This window comes from Bos mutus, chromosome 13 (assembly GCF_027580195.1).
Source record: "Bos mutus isolate GX-2022 chromosome 13, NWIPB_WYAK_1.1, whole genome shotgun sequence".
NCBI classification, from domain to species: domain Eukaryota; kingdom Metazoa; phylum Chordata; class Mammalia; order Artiodactyla; family Bovidae; genus Bos; species Bos mutus.
In genome coordinates, this window is record NC_091629.1 from 70,052,184 (window position 1) to 70,068,030 (window position 15,847).

Consider the following 15,847-nt stretch of genomic DNA (forward strand, 5'->3'; position numbering starts at 1 on the left):
TCCATTATGTCATATTCTCTTGGTTTTCATCCTACTCCTCTGTCTGCAATATTTTAGTTTCCAGGACAGAGTCCTCTGCCTCAGTCTTCCTTTTAAATAAGACTTCTCCTCAAGGATCTCCTAAATGTTGTCATCTTGTTTTTGTTCTACATGTTATACCTGGGAAATTCCAACCATGACTCTGCTTCAGTTATGTACCTGTTGGTGAGTCTCAAATCTGTAACTTTGGTTTATTGAGATCACTCTCCTGAGCTCAAGATCTGTAGACTCAGTTACCCATTGGATATCAACAGGTCCCAAAATAAAATCATCACTCTCTCAATTCCTGTCTCCTCTAACCCACTGTTCATGTGTTACCTGTCTGAATGACCAGTACCAGTTAAGTATTCAAAGCAGAAACCTAGGGAGGAACTTTGATACTTCTCCCTCATCTATGTTCCAAATAGCAAATGCATAATTAAGAATATCTGGGTACTTCCCTAGAGGTCCAGTGATTAAGAATCCACCAGGCAATGCAAGAGACTTGGGTTCAACCTCTGGCCAGGCAACTAAACCCGCATGCCTCAACTACTGAACCAGGGCACCACAACTACAGAGAAGCCTAGTTGTGCACAACTAGTGCCCATCGAGTCAGTGATGCCATCCAGCCATCTCATCCTCTGTTGTCCCCTTCTCCTCCTGTCCCCAATCCCTCCCAGCATCAGAGTCTATGGCAGAAAGTGAAGAAGAACTAAAAAGCCTCTTGATGAAAGTGAAAGAGGAGAGTGAAAAGTTGGTTTAAAGCTCAACATTCAGAAAACTAAGATCATGGCATCTGGTCCCATCACTTCACGGCAAATAGATGGGGAAACAGTGTCAGACTTCATTTTTTGGGGCTCCAAGATCACTGCAGATGGTGATTGCAGCCATGAAATTAAAAGACGCTTACTCCTTGGAAGGAAAGTTATGACCAACCTAGATAACATATTAAAAAGCAGAGACATTACTTTGCCAACAAAGGTCCATCTAGTCAAGGCTATGGTTTTTCCAGTGGTCATGTATGGATGTGAGACTTGGATTGTGAAGAAAGCTGAGCGCCACAGAATTGATGCTTTTGAACTGTGGTGTTGGAGAAGACTCTTGAGAGTCCCTTGGATTGCAAGGAGATCCAACCAGTCCATTCTGAAGGAGATCAGTCCTGGGTGTTCATCGGAAGGACTGATGCTAAAGCTGAAACTCCAATACTTTGGCCACCTCATGCGAAGAGTTGACTCACTGGAAAAGCCTCTGATGCTGGGAGGGATTGGGGGCAGGAGGAGAAGGGGACAACAGAGGATGAGATGGCTGGATCGCATCACCGACTCGATGGACATGAGTTTGAGTGAACTCCAGGTGTTGGTGATGGACAGGCAGGCCTGGTGTGCTGCTATTCATGGGGTCACAGAGTTGGACATGACTGAGCGACTGAACTGAACTGAACTGAGTGCACAGCAATGAAGAGTCCACGTGCCACAACTAAGAACTGCCACAGCCATAAAAAAGTATTTTTTAAAATAATTTAATTTTTACCTCTTAAACACTTAGAATATCTTTCAAATCTTTCTATTTTTCTCCATTTTCACTGCCACTGTACAGCTCTTGGTCATCAACCTATTTCCTCTAGTAGCTTCCTAACCAGTATCCTTACTGTTCTCTTCCACCATCAGGCCACACTGTACGTTAAAGCCACAACGACGTTCCTAACTGCACTTCTGATCCTGTTTCTCTCCTGTTTACAGTCCTGTGCTTCTCCACCCAAATCCAGCTACCTTAGGATGCTAAAAGGCCTTTAAAAATTGGTCCCTCCTTGCTTCAGCAGGCTCATCGCTCACCATTCTTGCCTTCCTCCAGGTCTCTGAACAACATATGGTGTCCTCTATCTGAACCTTTGCCCTCCTTTTCCTGTACTTCCCCTCCCTCTGCCCTCATCAATACAAACCCCTAATTTAGCCAATTTGTACATATTCCTTCAAGGTTCAATTGAGATGCCACTTGCTCTAGGCCAGTGGTTCCCAAACCAGTAGCATTAACATCATCCCAAAACTTGTTAAAAATGCAAATTCTTGGGTCCCCTCCAGATCTACTATGTCAGAAACACTTGGGGTTATGGCCCAGAAACCTGTATTTTAACAAGCCCTTTAAATAAATTCTGATGAAGGCTATAGTTTGAGAGCTACTGCTCTAAATAATATTTTCCCCAAAGGCTTAAGTCTGGTGCACCTGTCTTTCCAATGGGCTGACTGCTCTAACCTGTCAGATACAATTTTGAGTTTTTGTTACACTAACAACAAAATTTTAAACCTCTAGTATCAGAAAGTTTTCCATTTTCAGAATATTTGCATTTCTGATTCAACCACAACTTTTTTGTTTACTACAAGGAAATGAATATGTACATAATCAAGCCATACAAGCTTCTACTAACTTAATTGGAATAATCCTAAAGTCTTAAAGTTCTCTATTAGATTTGAATTTCTATTAATTTTACTGCTTTATTAGAAATTCTGGAAAATAAATGCTTCTGATGAAAGATAGGAGGTGATTATTTTCTTTTATAAATATAAAGCCACTCAATTCTTGGCAAAAGAGCCTTGATACTAAATAACACAAAAAAGGCTGAAGTCCTACTTCTCAGTTTGCTTTAAGTGGTCATAAGCCCTCATGCTTATCAAGCTTTTCATCTATTTCTCAAAATTTCATTTTCAGAAGTAACATACGCTACTTTTTAATCACTGGATATATTTAAAAGGATCAGTATCACCTAGGCAAAAATAGACTTTAACATTTATGAGACATGAAGTTCAGTAAGACTGTGGTGACTATTTTAAGTTACTGCTATTATAAGAAGGAAACCCACAACTCAGCTTCCCCAATATAGGTAATTTTATCAATTCCAATTACCTGCTTTAGCTCTCGTATCTCATAGTAACCTTCCTTTCTTTTGACCTGATTGTAAGTAGATAGGATAAGGGAGAAGAAAGAGTTATAAGACTGTTACAAGTCAAATATTTGATAGAGCTAGAAGGAATCTGCAGATTATTTCTTCTGCTGTCAGGAAAAAGGCAAAAATGTCTGTTTTCACCACTTCTATTCATCATTGTACCAGAAGTTCTAGTATGAGTAATTTGTCAAGAAAAAAAGAAATAAAATGAATCCAGATTGGGATGGGAAAAGTAAAGCTGTATCTATTAGTAGATGACACAATCTCATATATAGAAAACTCTAAAGAAACACACACACACACATAATCTGAACTAAACACCAAATTCAGCAAAGTTGTAAGACGTAAGTTCAACATTTAAAAATCCGTTTTATTTTTATGTATAAGCAATGAGCAACTTGAAAATGAAACTGACTAAAGAGTTTCATTTACTGTAGCATCAAAAAACACCTAGGAGTAAATTTAACCAAGAAGGTAAAAGATGTAATCTATACAACATCATTGAAAGAAATTTTAAAAGATCTAAAGAGATGGAAAGTGTGTTCATGGGCTGGAAGATCTAATATTGCTAAGATGGCAATATTCCCTAAATTGATCTACAGGTTTAAGTCAATTTAACAAAACAGTGTGATTCAAGCATAATGACAGACATATAGAACAACAGAATAAAACTGATCATCCAGAAATAAATCTCTACATCTTCAGTCAACTGTTTTTTTGACAACAGTGCCAATATTATTCAATAAAGGAAAAAATAATCTTTAAAAACAAAAATATAAAAAAGGAAGCTCTCTGGCTGTCCAGGGTTAGGACTTGGTGTTTTTACTGCCATGATCCTGGGTTCAATCCCTGGATTGAACTAGATCCCACAAGCTGCTCAGTGCCACCAAAAAAAAAAAAGAAATCTTTTTAACAAATGGTCCTAAGGACAAGTATATACCCAAGTGCAAAAGAATTAATTTAGACCTCTATCTCACATAATATACAAAAATTAATTCCAAATGAATCAAAGACTCAAATGTAAGAACTAAAACTATAAAATGCTTAGAAGGAACCAGAGGTATAGATCTTTCTGATCTGAGATTAGACAATGGTTTCTTAAATATCATACCAAGGCATAAAAATACGTGCACCAAAGCACACTATCAAGAAAGTAAAAAAAGAAAATCCACAGACTTGGAGAAAATATTTTCAAATAATTTATCTGATTAAGAGCCTCAGATCTAGAATTTATAAAAACTCATACAACACCAAAATGCAAAAGCCCAATTAAAAAATGGACATATTTCTAAAGAGATAAATAAATGACCAATAAACACCCAAAAATAAACTCAACATCATCCATCACTGGGGAAATGTATAAAAAGATTTTCTTCCTTTTGCACTTTAAAAAATTTAAAGTTTCCTTGTAAGAAAACCTGAAATAAATAAATATAAATATCTTCCAGCCACTTTTCAAAATTTACTAGGGGAAGGGACGGAGTGGGAGGTTGGGGTTGGCAGACATAAGCTATATATATGGAATGGATAAAACAACAAGGTCCCACTGTATAGCACAGAGAACTATATTCAACATCCTGTGATAAACCATAATGGAGAAGAATATAAAAAAGAATGCATAGATGTATAACTGAATCACTTTCCTGTACAGCAGAAATGAAAACAACACTCTAAATCAACTACACTTCAGTAAAAATGTTTGATAGGAAACAAAAGTAGCTATCTATCTATCCTTTCCCACAAAGCGTACATATTTGGTGCTAATGAGCATAGTAGGAAAACTGCTATGAATTGTACTGATCCAGAATGGGTAGTCCTGAATAATGCATGAAATTAAAATCTCCATGTCAGAGCCAGAAGAAGGTTTTCTTGCAGCTTGCTTAAATGTTCGTTTTATATATACTACAAACAAAAAAAGTTTTGTTTTTTCTTGATTAGCCTTAGAAAAAGGAAAAGGCAATTTGTTTTCAGAAACCATATTGTAGGGAATAGGAAAATGTTCTTCTGGCATTGAGTTTCTTAATCTCTCTCCATTCCCTTTCATTTAAAATAGTTCCTCATTCTGTGAGAGGTTTTTTTCCTTTTGAAACATAAATATATTTTTGTCTACTTCAGCTCTGTGTTTCCTTATGATCCCTAGAGACAGATAAAATCTGTCCCTTTCTCCTTTCTTCTTCTGAAAAGAAACAGTTTCAGGTTCAAATAAAGTGCATTGCATGAACAGCCTGCCAGTGAGGTGGGGTGGTGGGAATGTCTGTCCTGGGCGCAGGTAACAATTTCTTTATAGACTTTTAGGCAATAATAATAAGTCAAAGTTGTTCTGCTTTTTATCACCACCTTATGGTGGTGATTCTAAACAATGTCAGTGATAAAACACCTCCTCCCTTCTAAACAATGTCAGTGATAAAACAACTCCCTCCCTGAGTGGACCACTTTCACTTCCTCCTCTAACTTGTTCCACTTCTGTACTGCACTGTTAAGAAATAAAAGACTTGTGACTTTCCTTTGCATTGGCATGGTAGTCTTTGTCTGTATGGCTCTCAAATGTGGGAGAGAGACCCCTAAAGCAAAAGGGGGGAAATTTAATAAAAGTGATAAGATCCTTAAGTTCCAGGATAATAGTATCATTTCTAGTGACAGATGAGATCCTATTCCTTTTTCATATTTTCTTCAAGTTTTCAGAGCTACTGGAATTCTGTAAACACTACCATTGATCAGTAAGAGATCAGGATACAGAAAAAGAAATGTTCAAAAATTTTACTAAGCCCTGAGGGAAATGGCTGAAATAAAACAAGAACTCAGGTCTTTCCTGTTTATCCTATTCTCAAGAGACTAGAATAATCATTTTATTTATCAGTACTGATAATTGTCTTGGAATTTTCAGCCTTAGAGAGGTGAGATTTACTTTTTAAAAATTTGAAATAAAAAATGAAGTTCTTATGAAAATGAGAATATGGCGTTCAAGGGATGTTATCCCTTAGCTCAGGCTACCTTGATCCCTCAAGCCACCTTGGGTCAGGTCTGCCCAAACCTGGATCCTCAGCTTTCTCTTCAGTCTGTGGCCTTCCCCATATCATTACAATGAATTCCTTTTTTGCCTAATTTAGCTATCGTCAGTGTCTGTGGTTTGCAACCAAAACCCCCTACATGACATATTTACATATATTTCTATCATGTTTAAGATGTACAACAACTCTACAGGCGGGGTGAGAAGTAATTCTCAGACGTTAAAGTCATTTACTCTTGGCTGTATAAATAATTAATGGAAGAACTGAAATTCAAATTTGGATTTGTAAAGATTTATGTCTTTGCTCTCGATCATGTTACTATTAATATAAAATCTTTGAAGCCCTTTCTTGAGGACCATGTGTTGCTTGCCTATAAGAGATATGTAGCAGAGACATCCCTGCAGCTCCATTCATTATAACCATCCGCCAATTCATTCACTTAACAAATGTGTGAATGCATATAACATGGGCAAGATGCAGCGCTAAGGATGGGGGACAGAAAGCTGGCTCGGTCAGTCACTTCCCTCGGGTTGCTCTCATTCCTCTGGGATGCTGATTCTTCAGTTTACAGCCTTAAATGATATTGGAATCAGTTCCATTTAAACAATATGGAAAAAAGAATATAATATAAACCCATATGGTTCAGACAGGATAAGAATAATTCAGCTCATTAAATTAGAAATAGTTTCCACTCGATTTAAGCCTTCAGTAGGTAATCCTTCACTGCAATGCCTTCTAGAGACACAGAGAGAAAACAGTTTGAATTATAGTCTTTAAAATAAACAAAAGGATGAAGTGATCTAGTTTACCAAATCCCAATCATTTGCATACCACTCTCAAGATTCCTGCCTGTATCTGTGTACCAGCTAATATTTTCTTTAAATTTCTTCTATTTAAAATATTTTAAAGAAAATTTTACATTGCCACTTTAAAGGAAGAACTGATAGATAATTCACACATAGAATGTAATGATGAAAATGAATACAGTGAAATAAAGAGAATAGATTTCATCTAGGTCGTATTGCAATGGGAGGCTCTAAGCCTGAAGTTTGATCTGCTCTTTGTTGTAAAGGAAAATTAGCAACTGCTGGGCAGGTGTTAAAGACCTATTATTTCCAAACTAATTTTTCTCCTGGAAATAATCAGAAGGATAGAAAGAGAACCTGAATGGAAGGAATTTTCTTGCTTTATGGTTCTGTGTTATTTATTGGATTGGCAAAAAGTTCCGTAATGTCATATGGAAAAACTAGAATGAACTTTTTGGCCAACCCAATAATGTTGTTTTTGTCCCATGATCAGCCTCTTCCAGACCATGGTGTCATATGTTTCAGACACTTGAGGACATGCAACAAGTCAGGGGAATAGGAATGTGTTAGGTGTGGAGGGAACTGTGGGAAGCTGCTTCCAATTCTGCAGCTGACATTTTCATTCATTCATTTATCAATTACTAAGCATTAAGCACCCACCATGTGTCAGTCATTGTGCTAAGAGCTGGGGATTCAATGTAAGACCCTCACTTCAAGGAGAAGATAATTAGTTAAAAATCAAAAACATAATTACATAAGCAAACTGTAGCATATAAAAGAGGACCCTAAGACTCACAGGGAGAGAGGCCATTCTCAAGTCTCAAGAGGCCATCTATTCTTTTGGGAATTCCAGAAGTCTTACTGTCCACGATAGGCTGTCAATGTCAATAGACTGTCAATTTCCTTTAGTGAGCACTGGTTGAAAAACAGTTATCATATAAGGAGTAGAGATTGAAACGGATATGAGAGCAAAGTGAGCTGTGATATGGAAATAATAAAGTCAGCATCAGAGACATCTTGGTAGTGGTTTAGTCGCTAAGTCATGTCTGACTCTTGCACCCCCGTGGACTGTAGCCTGCCAGGCTCCTCAGTCCATGGGATTCTCCAGGCGAGAATACTGGAGTGGGTTGCCACTTCCTTCTCCAAGAGACTCATCTAATCCTTTCTTTTGTAGGAAATACAGGACTATAATTTCCTAGATGCTAAACTGAGATTTAAACTGGACCTCCTGAAGTTACTATACGACATACATAAGAAAGGAATCTTGAGAGAGTTAAGGATATCTACATTTGTTCCAAAAAGATAATCGGGAGTATTCCTAGTTATTAAAGTAAGTACAAAAAATAATAAGAGAAACGGAGCAGAATGAATTGGCAGAGTGGCACTGACATGAATTCACTACTAGTGAGAAGCTACAGTATAGCACAGGGAACTCAGCTCAGTGCTCTGTGATGACCTTAGAGGGGTGGGATGGTGGAGGGGAGGTGGGAGGGAGGCTCAAGAGTGAGGGGAGGATATATGTATACCTATAGCTGATTCACGCTGATGTACAGTAGAAACTAACACAACATTGTAAAGCAATTATACTCCAATTTTAAGTGGGATTCTTGCATAATAGAGAGTATGCAATGATCACATTTTAATAAATGTTGAAGGGGTGGCATTTAAAGACAAATATTTAAAGACGTATTTATGTCATCTAAGATAAACTTACATGCATGGGCCATATCAAGATACATTTATTGAGAAATACTTACGGTCAAATTAGCATGAACATATGAATGGCCTACTGTGATTATTAAAGCAGCTTTAAACCTGATCAACATAAAGGATTTTTCTACTGAACTACAGTATTATCCTGCAGGAGAAATTTCTATTTTACCTCCTATGTTCTTTGGCACCACTACCATTTGGGAAGTGGAGGCAAGGGAAAGCCCTGGATAATCATTTCCAGCTACCCCCACTCTTTGTGGACTGGTAATTTATTTTATTGCCTCTTTCTTCCTAATATTTATCATATACACTGAAAAGATTTTTTTTGATTTTTTTTATGGACCATTCTTAACATCTTTATTGAATTTGTTACAATATTGCTTCTGTTTTATGTCTTGGTTTTTTGGCCATAATGCACGTGGGATCTTAGCTCCTCAATCAGGGATCAAACCTGTATCCCCTCTGCATTGGAAGGCCAAGTTTTAACCACTAGATGCCAGGGAAGTCCCTACATTTTTAAAAGTAGGTGATTTTGAAACTAAAATATAAGGGAATTTACTGTGTTCTCCAATTTATAAGGCTGATAAGCACTGGAGAACATTGGGTAAGGAAGGAAACCAAGAACACAATTTTTTGGAAATTCACCCAAGGAATAAAAGCAGGATTCCCCTGGGGCGTGGAACTTGGGAATGGAGGACAGCAGCTTTTTGTTTGGTAAGCATATTGCTGAATTCTACTATATAGGATTCTTTGGTAGCTCTGGGCTTGATTATTTCAGCTGTATTGTCTTTCTTCCTGTTCTTAGTGAGTAAATACTATTTCACATTCATTGTAAACTTATTTTTTTGTTCAGAATTAACCTTTCCACAACCAATGGCACATTCTACTAAAGCATGTTGCTCAAATTCAATTGTATTAAAGGTTTTCCTAGAGAATCTTAAAGATATTGCCTTGAAAATGAAAAACATATATTATTTTACTACCTAAATTCCTGAAATTTAACCATTAAAGTGGCTGACTGAGCTTGCAATTATATGCTAAGCGAAACACTTTGATCCTCCCATGGGAATGAGAACTAATAAAATATACCTGTGAAGCTTGAGAGTGACAGTTCCATAAACAGTAGCAAAACCGAGAAGGCGGACCCATCTTAGGAGAATACAGCGAAATGTGCTTGGCTCAAAGTACAAAATAACAACCTGTGGGATGAGAAGAGAGAGAAAGAGATCTTCAGGATCAGCTGACGACCCACAGACTAAAATCAGTATTTCATAACCTGATGTTTAATACATGTGTATTTTGACATGAGCACATATTCATATGAGTAAAACACTAAAATATGATTTTGATCATTCACTGTCCAAATCAAAAAGTCTCCTTATGGCTTTCAAATCAGATTTAAAGTATTTAATTCTAACTTTCAGGCGTTTCTAGCAATTGTCTCTAAATTTCTATTATGTCCAAGCTTCAGTTCAGTTCAATTCAGTCGCTCAGTCATGTCCGATCCCATGAATTGCAGCACACCAGGCCTCCTGTCCATCACCAACTCCTGGAGTTCACTCAAACTCACGTCCATCGAGTCGCTGATGCCATCCAGCCATCTCATCCTCTGTCGTCCCCTTCTCCTCCTGCTCCCAATCCCTCCCAGCATCAGTGTCTTTTCCAATGAGTCAACTCTTCACATGAGGTGGCCAAAGTATTGGAGTTTCAGCTTTAGCATCATTCCTTCCAAAGAACACCCAGGACTGATCTCATTTAGAATGGACTGGTTGGATCTCCTTGCAGTCCAAGGGACTCTCAAGAGTCTTCTCCAACACCACAGTTCAAAAGCATCAATTCTTTGGCACTCAGCTTTCTTCACAGTCCAACTCTCACATCCATACATGACTACTGGAAAAATCATAGCCTTGACTAGATGGACCTTTGTTGGCAAAGTAATGTCTCTGCTTTTCAATATGCTATCTAGGTTGGTCATAACTTTCCTTCCAAGGAGTAAGCGTCTTTTAATTTCATGGCTGCGGTCACCATCTGCAGTGATTTTGGAGCCCCAAAAAATAAAGTCTGGCACTGTTTCCACTGTTTCCCCATCTATTTCCCATGAAGTGATGGGACCGGATGCCATGATCTTCGTTTTCTGAATGTTGAGCTTTAAGCCAACTTTTTCACTCTCCTCTTTCACTTTCATCAAGAGGCTTTTGAGTTCCTCTTCACTTTCTTCCATAAAGGTGGTGTCATCTGCATATCTGAGGTGATTGATATTTCTCCCGGCAATCTTGATTCTAGCTTGTGCTTCTTCCAGCCCAGCATCTCTCATGATGTACTCTGCATATAAGTTAAATAAGCAGGGTGACAATATACAGCCTTGACGTACTCCTTTTCCTATTTGGAACCAGTCTGTTGTCCAAGCTTAAATGTCTTTATTTCCCCAGATGGGACAGCCAGATATGCTTTCACTGCCTGCCTTTCTCACCTGGAGCCTTGCCTTTTCCTGTATCCACACTTTTGGTAGTATCTTCCGCCCCCATATGAAATACCCCTGAGAGGATTATCTGTACTGCATCCCAACCCCCCATAAATCTACCAAAAATAGGAAACCCATAAAAAATCTAGCTACTAGAAGAACTACCTAAGGCATATTTTCAAGAACTCTTCCCATTTTTCTTTCCAATACTAGCAGCTACCACTAGATATAAAGATATTTTATTTGAAGTGTGTGAAGCAGGATAGAAGTGAGCCGCTTTTGGCACTAAGTAACCTAAGACCAAAGAACACGTACAACTGCTGAGTGCATGAGCACAAGATATAAACTGCTCGCAGAGGTGTAGGAGGGCGGGGTGAGAGAGAGAGAGACACATTTAGGGCCAGCAAGAGAGAAAGTGTGTCACCCCCGAACCACCAATTTCCTTTTACCTTTAATATTGCCTCTCGGGAACTCACTATGCTTTGCCTAGAGGTTTGTTTCCCCCAATTTTGTTGAGAGGAAGCCTTCTGTGTTAAGGTCTAAGCCAGGGTGTACCCCATGGGCATTTTAAGGAACTGGTTCTTCAACACTGCAAGTTTCTTCCTTTAAAAAAAAAATCTATTCATTTATTTGGCTGCACTGGGTCTTAGTTGTGGCATGAGAACTCTTTTAGTTGTGGTATGTGGGATCTAGTTCCCTGACCAAGGATCCAACCTGGACCCCCTGCACTGGGAGTGTGGAATCTAAGCCACCAGACCACCAGTGAAGTCCCTGGAGGTTTCTTCAGAGGCTTACAAAAATCAATCAACTGATTAAAGTGGCGGGATGTGCTAGGTATTATAATAAACTTCAGAGCAGTCCCCCCATTTTCAAACAAATTTGCACAGATTATCCACCCATTTGATCAAACATGATTTTTTTTTTTAGCTAGCTTTAAAGTCAGCTTGATTGCTTATACTATTTGGATACAGAACACAACAAATTCAGGAAGAAAAGAGAAGCACAGAGAAAGGAATATACATTTTAAAAATATGTACAAAGTAGAAGAATCCTTTAAAATTATTTTATTTTGCAAATATAGAGACAACACCAAAGATAGAAAATTGACCTCTGCTGTGTTTGTTCAGTGGGTACAAGGCTGGGTGCTTCTCTGGAAGAATAATGCTTAAAAGATAGACCAGTCAGTGGCCAGCACAGTCCAGAGCTCTGTCCAAAGCTCTGACACTGAAAGGCATGCCGCTCCTGTTTCACACCTGATATTTTAAGGATTTGAGCAAGTTTCCTAGTAGTGTCAGACACAGCAATTCTACTTTCCTAATTGACTCGTCAAGCATTACTTGTTCCAGATCGGTGAAATTGGCTGTGAATTAAACCACTTTTATAGGTGAAGAAGGTGTTACATTGGGGTTTCTGTTAGTAGGTGTGTGTAAGCAGTTTCATTTATTAAAAAAGAAGAATGACAGATGCTGGTGGTGAGACCTGTATTGATGAAGCTGCCATTTAATAAGGACCTGAAGGACTTCTGAGGCTTTAAGGACTTTCTCTAAACATCTATTGTGGTGTGCCTGTGTGCTCAGTCCTGTCCCACTCTATGCGGTCCCATGGACTGTAGCCTGCCAGGCTCTCTCTCTGGGATTTCCCAGGCAAGAATACTGGAGTGAGTTGCCGTTTTCTTCTCCAGAGAATCTTCCCAACCCAGGGACTGAACCTGAATCTCTTGTGTCTCCTGCATTGGCAGGCAGATTCTTCACCACTGTGCCATCTGTTTGGCCAAAAAGTTCATTTGGGTTTTCCATAACATTTTATGGAAAAACCTGAAGAAACTTTTTGGCCAACCCAATACAATTTACCTCTGCTTCATACAAGGGAAAGTCTTGCTAGTCAAATATTTTTCCAGGCCCACTCATCCCTCTCAAGTTTACTGTGCTCCCAACAATCATTATTGAACAAGCAAAAAATGACACATATCTTATCCTAATGGAGACCAGTCCACGAAAGTCACACTTGGAAACATCTAGTGCTAAAACCTAGTACTTACTCTATCCAGGTTTGCTATATTTTGAACTAGGAGGATGGAAATGTATCATTTAGGCATGACTATATATATAAAAACACTTTTATACATGATTTGCTTTAAAAATAAGTAGATTCAAAGTCCTTGAATGTGTTGTAAATTATTTTTTCTATATTTGGCAAGACATATGGTTCCATACACAGGAAATATTTAGGGTGAAGATGCATGTTCTGTAAATATTTAATTATCTAAAGTTGGATTTAAACTACAAAAAATAAAAAATACTTAATAAAATTACTACATACATGAAGGGATCTATGGGTGTGATTATGTCCTTATATAACCATGGTCTAAAACTTATCACCTTGGCTCCTACTATTCCAAAACAAAAAAAGGGATAATAGATGAAAAACATAAAATATATAACTTAAAAATTTTATAATATATACAAGTAACATTTCGGGGTTATTATAACAGTAGATGGGATATGCCACAACCCCTCTAAAATTTCCAATGTAATACTCCCAAAGAAATAACAAGAAATGAAAGGGTGACAGCTCTAAAAACTAAAGACAAAGATGACAAGATTCCACAATCTCAGCTATGATTCTACTCACTGCGTAGTAGAACTAACAAGCATCTTTTAAATAAAATACCACTTGCCTCATTCTCTAAACAACAGTAAGATCTGAAGACCCAAAGATAACAGAGAAAGCTTTTCATTCACACTCCTTGTCAAGGTCTAACACTGAGACCCATAGGCTTCTACTAAACAAAACAAACAGATTCTAAAATTTTTGGTCATGCCCTAACTGTGCAGGAACTCTTTCTACATCAGTTGGTCCTGGAGCCTTCCAGCCCATCAACACCCCTCGTCCATCAGCTCCTCTTATCTCCATCCATTCACAGGTTAGACCTCCCAGGATGCAGCATTCAGAAAAATGATGCTTAGCTCCCCAGGAAATGCATGGCAAGGTGGAGAGAAGAGCACAGAGAGGTTGTGCCTAGAAAGCACAAGGGAGCATCCCTAGTGTGTCTTCCCTACATGCCACAAGAAAAGGCACTTTCCATAAATATCCCATCTTAACAAATGTAATAAAAACAAATGACTATTTTTGTTTTAAACTTTTATACCCTCAGTTTAACAGAAACATCTACTTCTGCTTTATTGCCTACACCAAAGCCTTTGGCTGTGTGGATCACAACAAACTGTGGAAAATTCTTAAAGAGAAGGGAATACCAGACCACTTTACCTGCCTTCTGAGAAATCTGTATGCAGGTCAAGAAGCAACAGTCAGAACTAGACATGAAACAACAGACTGGTTCCAAATCGGGAAAGGAGTACATCAAGGGTGCATATTGTCACCCTGCTTATTTATCTTATATGCAGAGGACATCATGTGATGTACCAGGCTGGATGAAGAATAAGCTGGAATCAAGATTGCTGGGAGAAATATCAATAACCTCAGATATGCAGATGACACCACCCTTATGGCAGAAAGTGAAGAACTAAAGAGCCTCTTGATGAAAGTGAAAGAGGAGAGTGAAAAAGTTGGCTTAAACCTCAACATTCAGAAAACTAAGATCATGGCATCTGTTCCTATCACTTCATGGTAAATAGATGGGGAAACAATGGAAACAGTGACAGACTTTATTTTTTTGGACTCCAAAATCACTGCAGATGGTGACTGCAGCCATGAAATTAAGACGCTTGCTCCTTGGAAGAAAAGTTATGACCAACCTAGACAGCATTTTAAAAAGCAGAGACATTACTTTGCCAACAAACATTCATCTATTCAATGCTATGGTTTTTCCAGTAGTCATGTATGGATGTGAGAGTTCGACTATAAAGAAAGCTGAGTGCCAAAGAATTGATGCTTTTGAACTGTGGTGTTGGAGAAGACTCTTGAGAGTCCCTTAACTGGAAGGAGATCCAACCCAATCCATCCTAAAGGAAATCAGTCCAGAATATTCAATTGGAAGGACTGATGTTGAAGCTGAAGGCCCGATGTTGAAGCCAGCACTTTGGCCACCTGATGCAAAGAACTGACTCATTTGAAATGACCCTGATGCTGGGGAAGACTGAAGGCAGGAGGAAAAGGGGACAACAGAGGATGAGATGGTTGGATGGCATTGCCAACTCAACGGGCATGAGTTTGAGTAAACTCCGGGAGTTGGTGATGGACAGGGAGGCCTGGCATTGCAAAGAGTCGGACACGACTAAGGGACTAAACTGAACTGAACTGAACCGCCCTAAGTGGCAGTCTGGGCTCCACCACTAATTGGACATTTGACCTGGGACATGTGACACAGAGCTTAAGGACACAAATTCCTTAAGTTCTGTGGACGTGTTTCCTCAGAAGCTTAATGAAAATAATGAAAACTCCTATAGTATTAATAGAAGCACTGAATAAACCACAGATAAATGAAGAAACATCAGTTTTATCCTTATCCTTCCAGGGAGGGTGAAGAAAGTTTCTAAGACCTAATAAAATGCACTAAGAATTCTACTTTTAGAAAAATGTTCCACATATACGTGCATACAAAATAAGCAAAGATGCATATCCAGGAATAATCACTAAAGCATCCTGTGCAATAGAAAAACAATGAAAATATTCTCCCACTCAGAGGGGATGCCTTAAACCTATAATTCATGTTATAGCCATACAAAATGCAAAGCCATGAATTTCAAAATAATAAATGGATCTGACTCTGTTGCTGTAGAAACATCTTTAAGAGAAATTGTAAATGAAAATAAAGTTGCATAAGAGCATTAAGATATGATTCTGTTTCTACATATGTAAAAAAGAAATGTCTGGCTGCTCACTCAATGGACAATTAAGACTATTTACCTCTGGGGTGGATGGCTTGGGGATTGAGGGGGTGGGG

At 38.4% G+C, this 15,847-nt stretch overlaps 1 protein-coding gene across 1 annotated transcript in view; it reads right to left on the reverse strand.

The window, feature by feature from the left end:
- LOC102284078 (metabotropic glycine receptor) overlaps positions 1 to 15,847 on the reverse strand; it is a 131,530-nt gene that overhangs the window by 15,690 nt on the left and 99,993 nt on the right. Inside the window, exon 5 of the mRNA XM_070382039.1 lies at positions 9,573 to 9,682. Within this exon, the coding sequence (XP_070238140.1) occupies positions 9,573 to 9,682 (110 nt within the window). The remainder of the gene's footprint in view (positions 1 to 9,572; positions 9,683 to 15,847) is intronic.